General features: G+C 48.6%; 2 protein-coding genes across 2 annotated transcripts in view; both read right to left on the bottom strand.

The window, feature by feature from the left end:
• CLTC (clathrin heavy chain) overlaps window positions 1–6,535 on the bottom strand; it is a 90,836-nt gene extending 84,301 nt beyond the window's left edge. The window contains exon 1 of the mRNA XM_056864882.1: window positions 6,427–6,535. Within this exon, the coding sequence (XP_056720860.1) occupies window positions 6,427–6,468 (42 nt within the window). The 5' untranslated portion in view covers window positions 6,469–6,535. The remainder of the gene's footprint in view (window positions 1–6,426) is intronic.
• A 3,535-nt stretch (window positions 6,536–10,070) lies between these two features.
• Window positions 10,071–13,919, bottom strand: part of DHX40 (DEAH-box helicase 40) — a 92,184-nt gene continuing 88,335 nt past the window's right edge. Inside the window, exons 18-19 of the mRNA XM_056865030.1 lie at window positions 12,560–12,788; window positions 10,071–10,222 (exon numbers count right to left, since the gene is read on the bottom strand). Of these exons, the coding sequence (XP_056721008.1) occupies window positions 10,083–10,222; window positions 12,560–12,788 (369 nt within the window). The 3' untranslated portion in view covers window positions 10,071–10,082. The remainder of the gene's footprint in view (window positions 10,223–12,559; window positions 12,789–13,919) is intronic.

Raw genomic sequence — 13,919 nt, 5'->3', positions numbered from 1 at the left:
CTTGTGCAAATGAGATGCCCTTTGGGCTCAGTTCTAAACTAATCAAGAAGCTATCATTTTAAACGTCAGCTGCTTCCAGGGAAAAGATGTTGCTTTTCTACCCAGTTTCCTCCTCAATCATTCTAGCTCAGAAAGGGCTAAAACTAACTATCATTTTATTTCAGGAAAACCAAATAAAGGGAACACTTTCACATATGTCAGAACACCTAAAAAAAGGCACAAGCACTGAACAATGGTGATAAGTTAAGCAGCCCCTCCCCCAACATCATCTTCCGTGGGCAGATTTGGCTTTATCATCATTTGCAGCCTTCTCGGCATGGTCTCTAGTACAAAAAATACAAACAGCATTATCCAAAAACTGTTATGAGCATGCATATATCTCAGGATCCATCCAGCAACTTCAAAAGAGGCAGCTCTGAATAGTTATTCACCAGTATTTCTCCCTCTCACATACAACTTCATAACCGAGCATAAAACCAGTTAGAACTTAAATGACATTTGAGTCAAATTTGCAAAATCCAGCTGATTTTAAACATCTGTAAAAATTTCAAGTCAAGAGAGTTTCAATACAATCAAAAAATATCCAGGAGCTTTATCTAACTACCACCCTGTGAGGCTAGTAAGGCTGAGAGTGCAACTATCCCAAGGTTTCCCTAGTGAGCTTCATCATAGAATGGGTTTAAACTCAGGTCTCCCCACTAACCACTACATCACACTGGCTCTTTACATACAGGCCAACCAATGTGCACATGGCAAGAACTCCTGTAGGGGTGCAATCAGGAGATATGATTTTCATCAGTGAATACCACACCATTTGCTTTTAGTGGGGGAGAAGTTTGATCCTCACTGCAACATTGCCTCATGCGCAGTACGTTCTCTCCATCTCTTCCTCCACCCCACTAGGAATATGGTCCATTTCATAGTATGAGAGAAAGTCAAGGGGAGACACACTTCTGGGTTGAGACTAAACCACTTTGTCATCCCTAGTCCCTTAAGAATCAAGCTATTACTATTTGCTGCATAGACCCCATCTTGGTTTCAGTTTCTTGGTCATGCTGGCATGGGACAGAATGGTAAAAAATAGCAAAGACTAAGAACATTCTTGGGAGAATGCCCAAAGCTTATTTCACAGGATGCTGAAGGTCCTGCTGATCTCAAAGATGTCAAGTACCATCAGCTTATTGTCACACTAAAAGCACCAGTTCCAGAGAACAGCATGGATTTCTCTTTGCCAAAGGCTGATTAATGCCATCATATACAGAGCAGGAACAATGGGCAGGAACTTGGAGGGTGCTCCGCTAAAGCCTATGCAGCAAGGAAATCCGCAGCAGTTGACTTGCCATTACTATTCGTGTGGTTCTTCCTTACATGAGCACTTAGAAGCTAGCGCTGAACAGAACTGGTTGTTCAATTAACTATAACCAGCAGCCTCCAAAAACAGTTTGCTGCCACATTTGCATGGTTTACTATGACATCTAAATAACATCCACAGAGCAATTAGTAATTTCTGTCCATTTTGGAGAGGGCTTATGCTTGAGAAGCTTGGAGATTCTGCTTTGTTGAAGACTAAGGAGACTTGGCCCTGACCTGGATGGCCCAGGCTAGCCCGATCTCATCAGTTCTCAGAAGCTAAGCAGGGTCGGCCCTGGTTAGTACTTGGATGGGAGACCACCAAGGAAAGCCAGGGCATCTATGCAGAGCCAGGCAATGGCAAACCACCTCTGTTAGTCCCTTGCCATGAAAACCCTATGGGATTGCCATAAGTCAGCTGCGACTTGATGGCACTTTCTGTCACCATGGTGACTTGAGCCAAGTGTGGAAGAGAAGCACAGTAAAACAGAAAAGTCTTCCCCAGCTCACCCTTCTTAAGGGCACCACACCTTCTGGCAGGCGCAGATCTAGTCTCGCCCACACAATAAGGCTTGAATATTCTCTTGTGAAGAGGCAACAGTATGAATTGCAGTAGAAGGCATTTTACTAGATCATCTTCCTACCCTCAGCATTAAAAGCATGCTGGATCCCAGATCAGGCGGAAGGGATGGGGGCAGGGAGGGACACAGTGCAGGGGAAAGAGACCTAATGAAGCCACAGAGTTGATACCAGAAGTTCCAGTTCTAAAACAATAAGCTTCCAACAAGTCTGGAAGCAAACCGTCAAGATAAACTAGAAGATACACCACCCCAGAGACATCTTTTCACACACATGTGCGGGAGAGGAAGCAGCTGAATAACACAAGGAAGCTCCACTCCCGCCTCCCCCCCCCCCCCCGCCACCGTTTTGCAAAGGCAGCGGCAGGAGCTTTGAGAGAGCCACCTCCGGTGATGCACACTAGTAGATGTAATTCTCCGGAGGTAGTTAAGCTCTCCCCTGAAGGGCTCTGACATTTTCGCAGTTCAGAAAGTTGTGCCTCTAGTGTGGCAGCGCTTCTTGCTTCAGAACTCCCGCAGCAGTTTCCAACTGCAATGGGGACATGACTTTAAGGCAGGCAGAGGTTGTGTACGTACCCACCAGATACTTCACCTACAAGCGCACCCACTCAAAAATCCATAATACTTCTTCAGCTCTCAAGGCAGATGCACAAGGCAGACTCACCGAGAGTGGCTGTACCTACAGCTTAAGCAGCCCTGTCACCCAGACTTCACAACTGCTGCCAGCACCACCACCACATTTTGCAGCTTGGAATATGAAAAGACATTATCTTGCTGGTGACATTATCACATCTGAATCGGATTTCTCTCGTGATCCATACACTGAAGTTCCCTGTAGTTCTGGATAATAACCATAAAACTCAGCCCAACACCCATCTCTTAAACCCCATTAAACTCAACCAACACTATCTAGATGTCTCCTGAGCAGCCCCACCCCCAATACACTCTCCTGTTAATCCCCTTTCAGCTTCCCACCATCTGCTGTCACATGAACAGCACTTGAGGGGCCAAGCAAGCCAAAAAGCGTGGCATACGGAATGAAAAACATCAGTGCCCGAGCCAGATAAAATCCCAGCCCCAATCTCTCCCTTTCTGCCTGTATTTTCATAGCTTTTGGCCTTCTCTTTCCAAGTCCCCATCTCCTGCAAAACCAACAGCAAGCCTAACCTACTGCAGAGGTGTAGCCCCCCACCACATCAATTCCCTCCCTTCCATTCTAGTAATTCAAAACCTTCCAGCATAACTCCCTGCCAACTTCAAGGGGGGAGCACTCAGCTGTCACAAGTGACAAGCCAGCCTTGCTGACCGCCCTACTATAGGTCCTCCAAGTTCATTCGCTGTCCTCAGGGCCCAACTAAAAACGACTCATAACAGTCCCGTTAACACACATACACTCCACCCCCACTCCATTCCAGAACAACTCTTCTCAGTGCCTTCCCCCACCTTGCTAGGCTACCAGTCTCATGTTAAAAAAAACAGACTTGGTTGTGCGTGTTAGGTGCCGTCAAGTCACTTCCGACTTATGGCGACCCTACGAATCAATGCCCTCCAAAACTGTTTCTGACAGGGGAACATTAACAGCCTTGCAAACGGAGGGTCGTGGCTTCCTTTACAGAGTCAATCCTCTCATGTTGGGTCTAAACCCTAACCACTACCTTCTCACTCAGGGGCCTCAGCTCCTTCCACTGTAAGACAGGGTTACTCCTAAAACACAACTGTGCACCCAACCTTGACCCCAGCCCGTTTTTTTTGCCCCCAAATTTCTCAGCCACCCCACCCTCTCTCACAGGGCCAACTGTACAGTTTTACCCCTTCCACTCTGCAATTCCCTCCCCAATACACAGCGGTTCCCACACACTTCCAAGTTACCACTCCAGTCACTCCTTCCCAGCTCCCACACCACAGCCCCCCCCCAATGTACAGGTTCAGATAGCCATTGGCTGTCCCCACAGCTACTTACAAGCCCCCCAAATACTTCTGCCTCTCCGTCCAAACTTCCTCAAAAAGCCCCCCCCCTGCAACTTTAGCTCCAATCACTTTCGCTTGACTTCTCCTTTCGAGGCCTCACCACCCACACCTGAATTGTTATCACTCAGGTGTCTCCCCACCCCCATACACAGGACTCCCAGCCCCGACCCCCACCAAAGCCTCTCCCTCAGCCCCCTTTCAAAACCTTCTCCTCTGAACACACCATCCCTCTCCAATCTCATTTACCACCAGTTCCCCCCCATTTCTCCAACCAAACCCTCTTGACCCCAGTTAGAGTTGCCAATTCCCCCCTCCCTCCTTTACCCCAGTTAGAATTGCCAATATCCCCCTCAGGTGTTTCCCCCTGACCCCAGTTAGTTACCAATATCCCCCCCAGGTGTTTCTCCTTGACCCCAGTTAGTTGCCAATATCCTCCCCCCCCCCGGGTTTCCCCCTGAACCCTACAAGAATTGCCAATATTCCCCCCCAGGGGTTTCCACTTGACACCAGCTAGAGTTGCAAATATCCCCCCCAATGGGTTTCAACCCCACCATCACGCAAAGACAACCCCCTCCCCACTTGATGACTCAAAAACGCTCCTATGGAAATAAACGTTTCAACCTCTCCCCCCCCCCCACAAAAAGCACACACACCTTTAACCCCCAGTGGGTAGCCGTGTTAGTCTGTCTGCAGTAGTAGAAAAGGGCAAGAGTCCAGTAGCACCTTAAAGACTAACAAAAATATTTTCTGGCAGGGTATGAGCTTTCGTGAGCCACAGCTCAAGCTGTGGCTCATGAAAGCTCACACCCTGCCAGAAAATATTTTTGTTAGTCTTTAAGGTGCTACTGGACGCTTGCCCTTTTCTGAAGAAGTGAGCTGTGGCTCACGAAAGCTCACACCCTGCCAGAAAATATTTTTGTTAGTCTTTAAGGTGCTACTGGACGCTTGCCCTTTTCTGAAGAAGTGAGCTGTCGCTCACGAAAGCTCACACCCTGCCAGAAAATATTCTTGTTAGTCTTTAAGGTGCTACTGGACTCTTGCCCTTTTCTGAAGAAGTGAGCTGTCGCTCACGAAAGCTCACACCCTGCCAGAAAATATTTTTGTTAGTCTTTAAGGTGCTACTGGACGCTTGCCCTTTTCTGAAGAAGTGAGCTGTCGCTCACGAAAGCTCACACCCCGCCAGAAAATATTCTTGTTAGTCTTTAAGGTGCTGCTGGACTCTTGCCCTTTTCTACTCCTGCAGACAGACTAACACGGCTACCCACTGGGAATTAAAGACAGATGGATTCACATTCTAGCTGTATCTGAAGAGGTGAGCTGCAGCTCCCGAAAGCTCCTACCCTGCCAGAAAATATTCTTGATAGTCTTTAAGGTGCTAGTGGACGCTTGCCCTTTTCTGAAGAAGTGAGCTGTGGCTCACGAAAGCTCACACCCCGCCAGAAAATATTCTTGTTAGTCTTTAAGGTGCTGCTGGACTCTTGCCCTTTTCTACTCCTGCAGACAGACTAACACGGCTACCCACTGGGAATTAAAGACAGATGGATTCACATTCTAGCTGTATCTGAAGAGGTGAGCTGCAGCTCCCGAAAGCTCCTACCCTGCCAGAAAATATTCTTGATAGTCTTTAAGGTGCTAGTGGACGCTTGCCCTTTTCTGAAGAAGTGAGCTGTGGCTCACGAAAGCTCACACCGCCAGAAAATATTCTTGTTAGTCTTTAAGGTGCTGCTGGACTCTTGCCCTTTTCTACTCCTGCAGACAGACTAACACGGCTACCCACTGGGAATTAAAGACAGATGGATTCACATTCTAGCTGTATCTGAAGAGGTGAGCTGCAGCTCCCGAAAGCTCCTACCCTGCCAGAAAATATTCTTGATAGTCTTTAAGGTGCTAGTGGACGCTTGCCCTTTTCTGAAGAAGTGAGCTGTGGCTCACGAAAGCTCACACCGCCAGAAAATATTTTTGTTAGTCTTTAAGGTGCTACTGGACTCTTGCCCTTTTCTGTTCCTGCAGACAGACTAACACGGCTACCCACTGTGAATTAAAAGACAGATGGATTCACATTCTAGTTGTATCTGAAGAAGTGAGCTGCAGCTCACGAAAGCTCACACCCTGCCAGAAAATATTCTTGTTAGTCTCGAAGGTGCAACTGACCTTTCACCCCGTTCACCTTCACCGCTGAGCCTTCCTCCCCCACCCCCGCCCTAAAGCCTCCCAGAGATTCCCTTCCTCCTCTTCCTCCCACACCCTTCAGGAGGGCTGAAAGGGAGCGGGGGCAGAAGGGGCGAAGAGGACGGAGCCCCCCCCCACCCCCAGACTCCCGCCGCCCCCATTCAGCCCCCCCTGCCCAGAGGCTTCCCATTCCAGGCCCCCCACCTGCCCCCTGCCCCCTCCCCCGCCGGGGCAGCTCCCCTCAGAGCGCCTCCCCCCGGGCTTTTCCCGAAGGAGCCCCTTCCCACGGGCCCCTCCTCACAGGGCGGGGGCCCTTTACCACCCCCCACCCCGTTTACCTCAGCCGCGGCCCTCCCCTCACCTGCAGGTGCTCCTGGAACCGGATGGGCAGGATTTGGGCCATGGCGGCGGAGGCGTTGTTGGGGTTTTGAGGCTCCAGCCCGACGTCGGGGGTCGGGGAGCTTTTTCTCTCCGAGGTAGCAGAAGAAGAAGAAGAAAAGGGGGAGGAGGAGCGCGCGAGGGAAGGGAAGGAGGGCGCCTCTTAATGGCGGGGAAGGAAGAGACGGCGGGAGGCCCGGGGCTGAGCGCTATCCGGAAACGGCCCCCGCGCGGCGGAAGGATCCCGCGTCTCCTGCCTCCCCTCGAGACCGCACGCGAAACGGCTCCTTCCGCCGCCTCACCTGTCGCCCGTATAAAGCGCGGCGGCCGCGGAAGGATCGCGCGCAAAGGCCCAAACCAAAAAAGAAGGGAGGAAAGTAACGCCGCCTAGGTTTCAATGGGAGCGGCGGAAGGATACTTCTTCCGGACGGGACTTTATCCTCCCTTTACAACCCCGCCTCAATCCGCGGTTAGGCCCTTCTCCCTTTTTTTTTTTTTTTTGCCACATCATGCGACCTGGGTCGAGTGACGTTACTTCCGTTCCTGGCTCCCCCCCCGACTGAGCGTTCGTCCCTGTATCACGTGATAGGACGGGGAGGAGGGGGGGAAGAAGGTTCTCTACGGAGGAAGTCCACCTTGCCCTTCCCTTCGGGGGATTTGAAGTAGAACCCTGAGAAGCGCTGTAGCGGAGAGGGTTAACGCGGGCAGTTTAAAAATAAACCCGTCGACAACGTACTGGTGTTGCAGGTTCGAATCCCTGCAGTGGCAGGGGAAGGCCAAATGACCTTGGGTATATAACCTTGGATTGGCAGTAAGGGTAACAGTCATATGGGCCAGGGAAGTAGTGTCGCCTCTACCTCTGATATCTGATGTTACTGGCTATGGTTTTATCTTATCGGTTTTAAGATTTATGACCATTGTTCGTATCAATTGTAACAATTTATACGCCATTAAAGGTTTATGAATGAATGAATGAAAAGTAGTGTTGCCGGGTCCCTCCACCACCGGCCGGAGGATTTTGGGGAGGGGCCTCAATGCCATAAAGCTGCCCTTTTCTCCATGAATTGGTTGGAGATCAGTTGTAATAGCAGATCCCTCCAGCTAGTGCTTGGAGGTTATGCCAATAACTCACTCTACTGTAAATAGTAATGATGCAAATAAAACAGTAGTAGGCAAAATTGAATGAGGCAATCGGCAATGGATAGCAGGCAGCAAAACAGCGAAGGCTGTAACTAGATTACAAAGAAATAAATGTACAAATGAAGCTAAGCAACAAGGGTTACAAAGCAAGGAAATAGCAACGTCAAGAAAAAAATCAGCTGGAGTTGCTGATAATAAGTGCAAAAAAGTTCATGTAAGACATAGAGTCATATTTTAGTCAATATCAATGTGTCTTCAGGCAATGGAGATACAGATGGTAACGCGGCTCCGGACGTATTCCAGCGTTTTCACTACAAAAGTAGCTTCATCAGCCAAAAGGCTTAATATTACTATTCCTAGGATTAACGTGGAGCTCCCTGACAGGCTGCTATCTTGATAAATCTTGGTGGGAGGTTTTTGGGGAGGAGCCTGAGCTTGGGGCGGGGCTTCAATGTTATAGAGCCCAATTGCCAAAGCTGCCATTTTCTCCAGGTGAACCGATCTCTATCTGCTGGAGATGAGTTGTAAGAGCAGTAGATCTCCAGCTAGTACCTGGAGGTTAGCAACACCATGCCCCACCCATGCATCTAATAGGTACACTGCCTCTGAACATGGAGGTTCTTACTGTGGCTAATAGGGTTACCAGTGCAGCCGGTGGCTACCAGGCCATAATGGAATGCACCACCACCTCTGTTATTCCTGCACAGCATACTGCTTTAAAAAGATACTGTGACTGTGAATATGCAGGTTTCACTTTCATAACTGATAAGAACTGCCTCCCTGAATAGTCCTCTGCAGCCCAGTATTGTGATTCCAGCTGTGAGCAGACAGATACCTTAACTAGTGGTTTGGCCTCAACCTCTGGTACTGCAAAGGATACACTACCTCTGAACAAGGAGGTTCGGACAATGGGAAATCCCAGCCCCGCATCTCCCTCTCCAAAGGGGTAAATCACCATAGGCTTTTAGGAACCCAATTGTATTTATTTGCAAAAGCTATTACAATTTGGGGAAAAACCATGAAAGCATCAAGCAAATATTTAAAAAGCAGCCATGTTTAATAAATAAATGCAATTATACACACAAGAGTGATATCCAACAGTTCTTGACATTCTGTGCCTTCTAGAAAATGAAAAAGTGTTCTGCTAAATCTTGTTCCTAGGAAATAAATAAACTCCATTGCACTGGTTCACCCAGAAGCATTTGCTACATGGGTAATGCAGACAAAGAGCTCAGTTTGAGCTGTCAGACCTTTTGTGGCAAATTAAAAAAGTCCATTTTTAAGAAAGGGAGAATTTACAGTTCCAGGACTGGTTGCAGAAAAGTACTATTGGCATGTGACACACTCTGGCACCATGAAGAGAGATCACAAAGAAGGTAATGTAGCAGCCTGCCATTTCAAAGGAGGCGCCTCACTTCATCCAGGGAAACATCCACAGATGCATAACGCAGAAACAACCACCAACATTTAAATACATTTGTTTTAAAAGCAAATGATTCAAAATTATAGAATAGTTCAGGGTTCATTTACTCAACCAATCACAGGAGAAGCCTACCACTTATACCAGACGGGGGCTTTCCTGAGGAGTACGAACATTCTTAAATAGGTATTTCAGGACCCTCTTCCTGAACTACAGCCCTCAGAGTTCATTCACCAGTGAAGGGGCATAGTTATGATAGTTGGAACTCATTTGGTCTGTGGCAACGACTGCATGATGTTTTCAGGTATATTTAAAGTTCACTGAGCACCTTATTCCCATGAGGAAAAAGCAGGAACAGCAAGTTACTTCACTCTGGCCGGCCTCAGCCCCCAGATCTAGTGGATAACTTTCGAGGACCTGAAGGTTCACAGACATCCCCTATATACAGCGTCACAGCTCCACTCTCCCCATCCTGAGGTCAGGAGATGGCTCTGGCCTGGTTCACACATGCAGGAGGAATGGCAGAGTGGGTCACACCACTTCAGACGGCAGGTGGGGGAATCCAGGATTCAAACATCCCTTTGAGTAAGAAACTCCATGCAAACAGAAAGCCCACCAGGGCAAAAGCTTCTACTCTCCCTTGCCCCTTTTGCTTGCAGAGCTGCTTTTCTACTGTCAGGGAGTTGACAAAGAGCAGCATTCCGAAACGTGACCTCCCGCCCGCGAGCCATTCTGGCGCTTCATTTCCCCTGCATGTGTGAAGCAAAGCAGCCCTGTGTTCCAGCTTCCCCTCTCTGAACCTGCAGCTGCTTCTTGTTCCCGGACACACAGCCATCTGCCGTCTGCTCCACAACATCCAACCACAGGAATCCTTGCAAAGATGTCTCAGTCGCTGGGACAATCCTGCGCATGGACAGCCAAGTCGCCCGACAGTGGGTCAGTTCTCCAAGCCCCTTCCTGTCTTGGTTCTGTGCCGAAGAGGAGGAGGGCAGCACACATTCACCCACGTCTGTGGGGAAATCAGATGACAGCACTGTCATTGAGGTTTTTGACCTGGTCCTCCTGGGACCTGGAGATTGCTAGCTAGTCTCCTTCCAAGGGGCATCTGATCCCTGCGTTCTCTGCCGCTTCCTCTCCAGGTATCGTGTCCGAGCATCCAGTATTGACTGGTCGTCGTTTCTTCTCTCCATCTTCTTCCCAGATTCATTTGTTGCTCTTTCTAGAGGCAAAAAAGCAAACAAGAGTTATTGGAAACGGCTTATCTTGGTCTTCTTTTGTCTTCATGGAGAAGCTGTAACAATTTATTTTGGGGGAGAGTATGGCACACATTGCTGGTTCAGCCCAGTCAGCTTGCTACAGCATTGGCACAAACAAGATGGATGCCAGGAGACCCTTCTAGTCTCTGGCTACACAGCCCTATTCCATCCTTTGCACACTAGCTCCAGTCCTGTACACCTTGTGGGGTGTCCCAGGATAGCTTAGGACCTGTTGGGGTACCATTACAAAGTCAACACCACCAAAGGAAGCAATGGCATTAGAAAGTCAAACTGTTGTCATGCAGTTGTGACCTCGTGCTCCACCTTGCCTACACCAAGCAGCTAAGTAGAAGAGTTGTTTTTTATATGCCAACTTTCTCTGCCACTTAAGGGAGACTCAAACCGGCTTACAATCACCTTCCCTTCTCCTCCCCACAACAGACACCCTGTGAGGTAGGTGGGGCTGAGAGAGTGTGACTCGCCCAAAATCACCCAGCTGGCTTCATGTGGAGGAGTAGGGAAACAAATCCAGTTCACCAAATTAGCCTCTGCTGCTCATGTGGTGGAGTGGGGAATCAAACCCAGTTCTCCAGATCAGACTTCACTGCTCCAAACCACTGCTCTTAACCACTATACCACGCTGGCTCTCATTCACACAGACATGGGTCTAGAATACACACACCTTCTCTGTCACATTCGGTAACAAAACAAACAACCCTCCAAACACACAACAGAACAGAGAATGACTCATCAGTGCACTGGGCAGGCCCTTCTGTGAGTGGGTACTCAGTGTTCACAGGAACCTTTTATTTTTAAATTTGTTCTTTTCTTGAGGCAGTTTCCCACACCACTGGAGAATTCTTGATATGTTGTGTGTGTGTGTGTGTGTGTGTGTGTGTGTGTGTGGAAAATTTCCTTTTCCGAGATTCTCTAAGCTCTTGGAGGCATAAGGAGGCTAAGTGTGGAAACAGCCCACATAGGGTAGGAGTTAGAGTGTGGCATAGGATCTGGGGGACCAAGATTCGAATCCTATCTGCTATGGAAATTCACTGGGTGACCTTGGCCCAGTCCCTCTCTCAGCCAGGCCTACCTCGCAGGGTGGTTTTGAGGACAAAATACAGGAGGGGACAACAACATTGTAAGCTGCTTTGGGTTCCCCACTGAAGATAACAGTGCAATATAAATATCGGGTGATTGTGGAAAGTACTGTCAAGTCACAGCTGACTTACGGCGACCCTGTAGGGTTTTCAAGGCAAGAGATGAGAAGATGGTCTCCCACTGCCTGTCACTGTGCGGTAGCCCTGGACTTCCTTGGTGGTCTCCCATCCAAGCACTAAACAGGGGCGACCTGGCTTGGCTTCTGAGATCTGATGAGATCAGGCTAGCCTGGGCAAGTAAACATCTAAATAAAATTAAGTTCTTCTTCCCCCTCTTTTCTCCTATAACTGACTCATCTACTTTCAAGTTTTCAGCCCTTCTGGGGCACGTTCAATCATCATCAGGCCTTTTTAAAAAAAGTTTCCCCCCCTCCTTTTTTCTTTTTGTTAACTTCAAAAATCATATTTTTTTTAGTAGTGCCTCGAAAATCTGCAATGCTTGTTAAACAACTTGTCAAAATATTCCTCCCTAGCCCACATTGTTTTAGCATGACCACAAAATAATATTGCACAAAATAAATATATCACTCCCTGGATAAAACAGCTAAAGAAGCTTTCTGAGAAGCGGACACTGCGTTGTGTGTGTGTGTAAAGTGCCTTCAAGTCGCAGCCGACTTATGGCGACCCCTTTTGGGGTTTTCATGGCAAGAGACTAACAGAGGTGGCTTGCCAGTGCCTTCCTCTGCACAGCAACCCTGGTATTCCTTGGTGGTCTCCCATCCAAATACTAACCAGGGCTGACCCTGCTTAGCTTCTGAAATCTGACGAGATCAGGCTAGCCTGGGCCATCCAGGTCAGGGTGGATATTGCATTATCTGCTGTCAAACAGATCGGTCAATTGCATGAGAGATGTGGCAACTTTTTTCTTTATAGTGTCAAGGAAAAATTAATTTTCATCTACCCTTTTTAAAGTGTGAAGTGGTTGATGGATAGCCAGTGGCTGTTAAATCTAGGGAAAGGAAAGGGAAAGGAATATTTTCTTTTACCACTGGAGAGTTCCTCAGCAGGAGTATGTAAAGACTCCTCTATCTTCTCAGCGGGGAGCCTGGTGTTGCTTTTTTGGTTTTTGGTCATCCAAACAGGGATTAGCCAGTTTACTCCTAGGCACAGGGACGATGCAAGTTCCCAGCATGCTTTGCTCACCCTTTTGGCTCGCAAGGTCCTCTTTCCTCCTCCAACGGGCCAGTTCATCCTCAGTCACTTCCTCCCGTGCCACGCTGCTCAGCTCGTAAGCGTCAATTTGGTGAAGTCTCGGCAGCAGGTCCTGGACCCACTCGTAGTGGACGGGACACACCGTCCTCATGTAAACCTTGGAGGTCACAAGGACGTCATGGAAGATGATCCACTCCAGCTGGGCTTCCTGATCACGGAGCTTAAAAGGAACAACAACACATGTTGAAAGCCATCAGGTTACTGTCTCAACAGAAGATCTGTAAAGCGAGATGCAGAAAGGTGTGCCATGCTGAGAACAGCACAGCTGTATGCAGGGCCGTGTATTCTGCTCTACTCTCATGTTCCCCACACTTCCAAAGAATCCACACCTCCTTGACCATCAAAGAATCATAGAGTTGGAAGGGGCCATACAGGCCATCTATTCCAACCCCCTGCTCAATGCAGGATCAGCCTAGAGCATCCTTGACAAGTGTTTGTCCAGCCTCTGCTTAAAGACTGCCAGTGAGGGGGAGCTCACCACCTCCCTAGGTAGCTGATTCCACTGTCGAACAACTCTCACTGTAAAAAAATTTTTCCTAATATTTAGGTGGTACCTTTCCACTTGCAATTTAAACCCATTGTTGTGAGTCCTATCCTCTGCTGCCAACAGGAACAGCTCCCTGCCCTCCTCTAAGTGACAGCCCTTCAAATACTTAAAGAGAGCAATCCTGTCCCCCCTCAACCTCTTCTCCAAACTAAACATTCCCAACTCCCTTTCCCCATAGGGCTTGGTCTCCAGGCCCCCATCATCCTTGTCTTTGCATGTCTGCCATGGAATATCTCTGTGTGCTGAACAGGATTCTGGGACATGTTCCAGGACTCGCATTCTGCTCCTGTGGAGCACTGGCCCAGACTGGTGAGGCTCAATGTTGCCCCTCTTGAACTGAGTGTGACCCAGAATGGATCCTCCCTTTTTTACACTGCACCAAGAAGATGTGCAGCAGTAGGGCCATTCAGGGAAACTTGCCCACCACGATTGATCCCCCTCAGTGAAGAACCTGTGGTAAGCTTTCAAGAAACCCTCCTGTTCAGGGGTCCCCAACCTTTTTGAGCCAGTGGGCACCTTTGGAATTCTGACACAGGGTGGTGGGCGCAGCTGCAAAATGGCTGCCGCAGGAGGCGGAGCCAACCACAGCATGTCAGAGTGTAAGTTTATGCGTAACTCTGATAGCAACTTTTCTACATTTCAGGCAGAAGTTCCACCTAACGGGATGCTTTTTGAAATGAATTTATTGCTCATTTTCTTGCTTGCACACAACTTATCTTCAGTAACGAAGTGAAGACCCTTGTG

The sequence above is a fragment of the Euleptes europaea genome, chromosome 19, assembly GCF_029931775.1.
Source record: "Euleptes europaea isolate rEulEur1 chromosome 19, rEulEur1.hap1, whole genome shotgun sequence".
Classification (NCBI taxonomy): domain Eukaryota; kingdom Metazoa; phylum Chordata; class Lepidosauria; order Squamata; family Sphaerodactylidae; genus Euleptes; species Euleptes europaea.
This window is presented reverse-complemented; position numbering and strand designations above follow the sequence as displayed.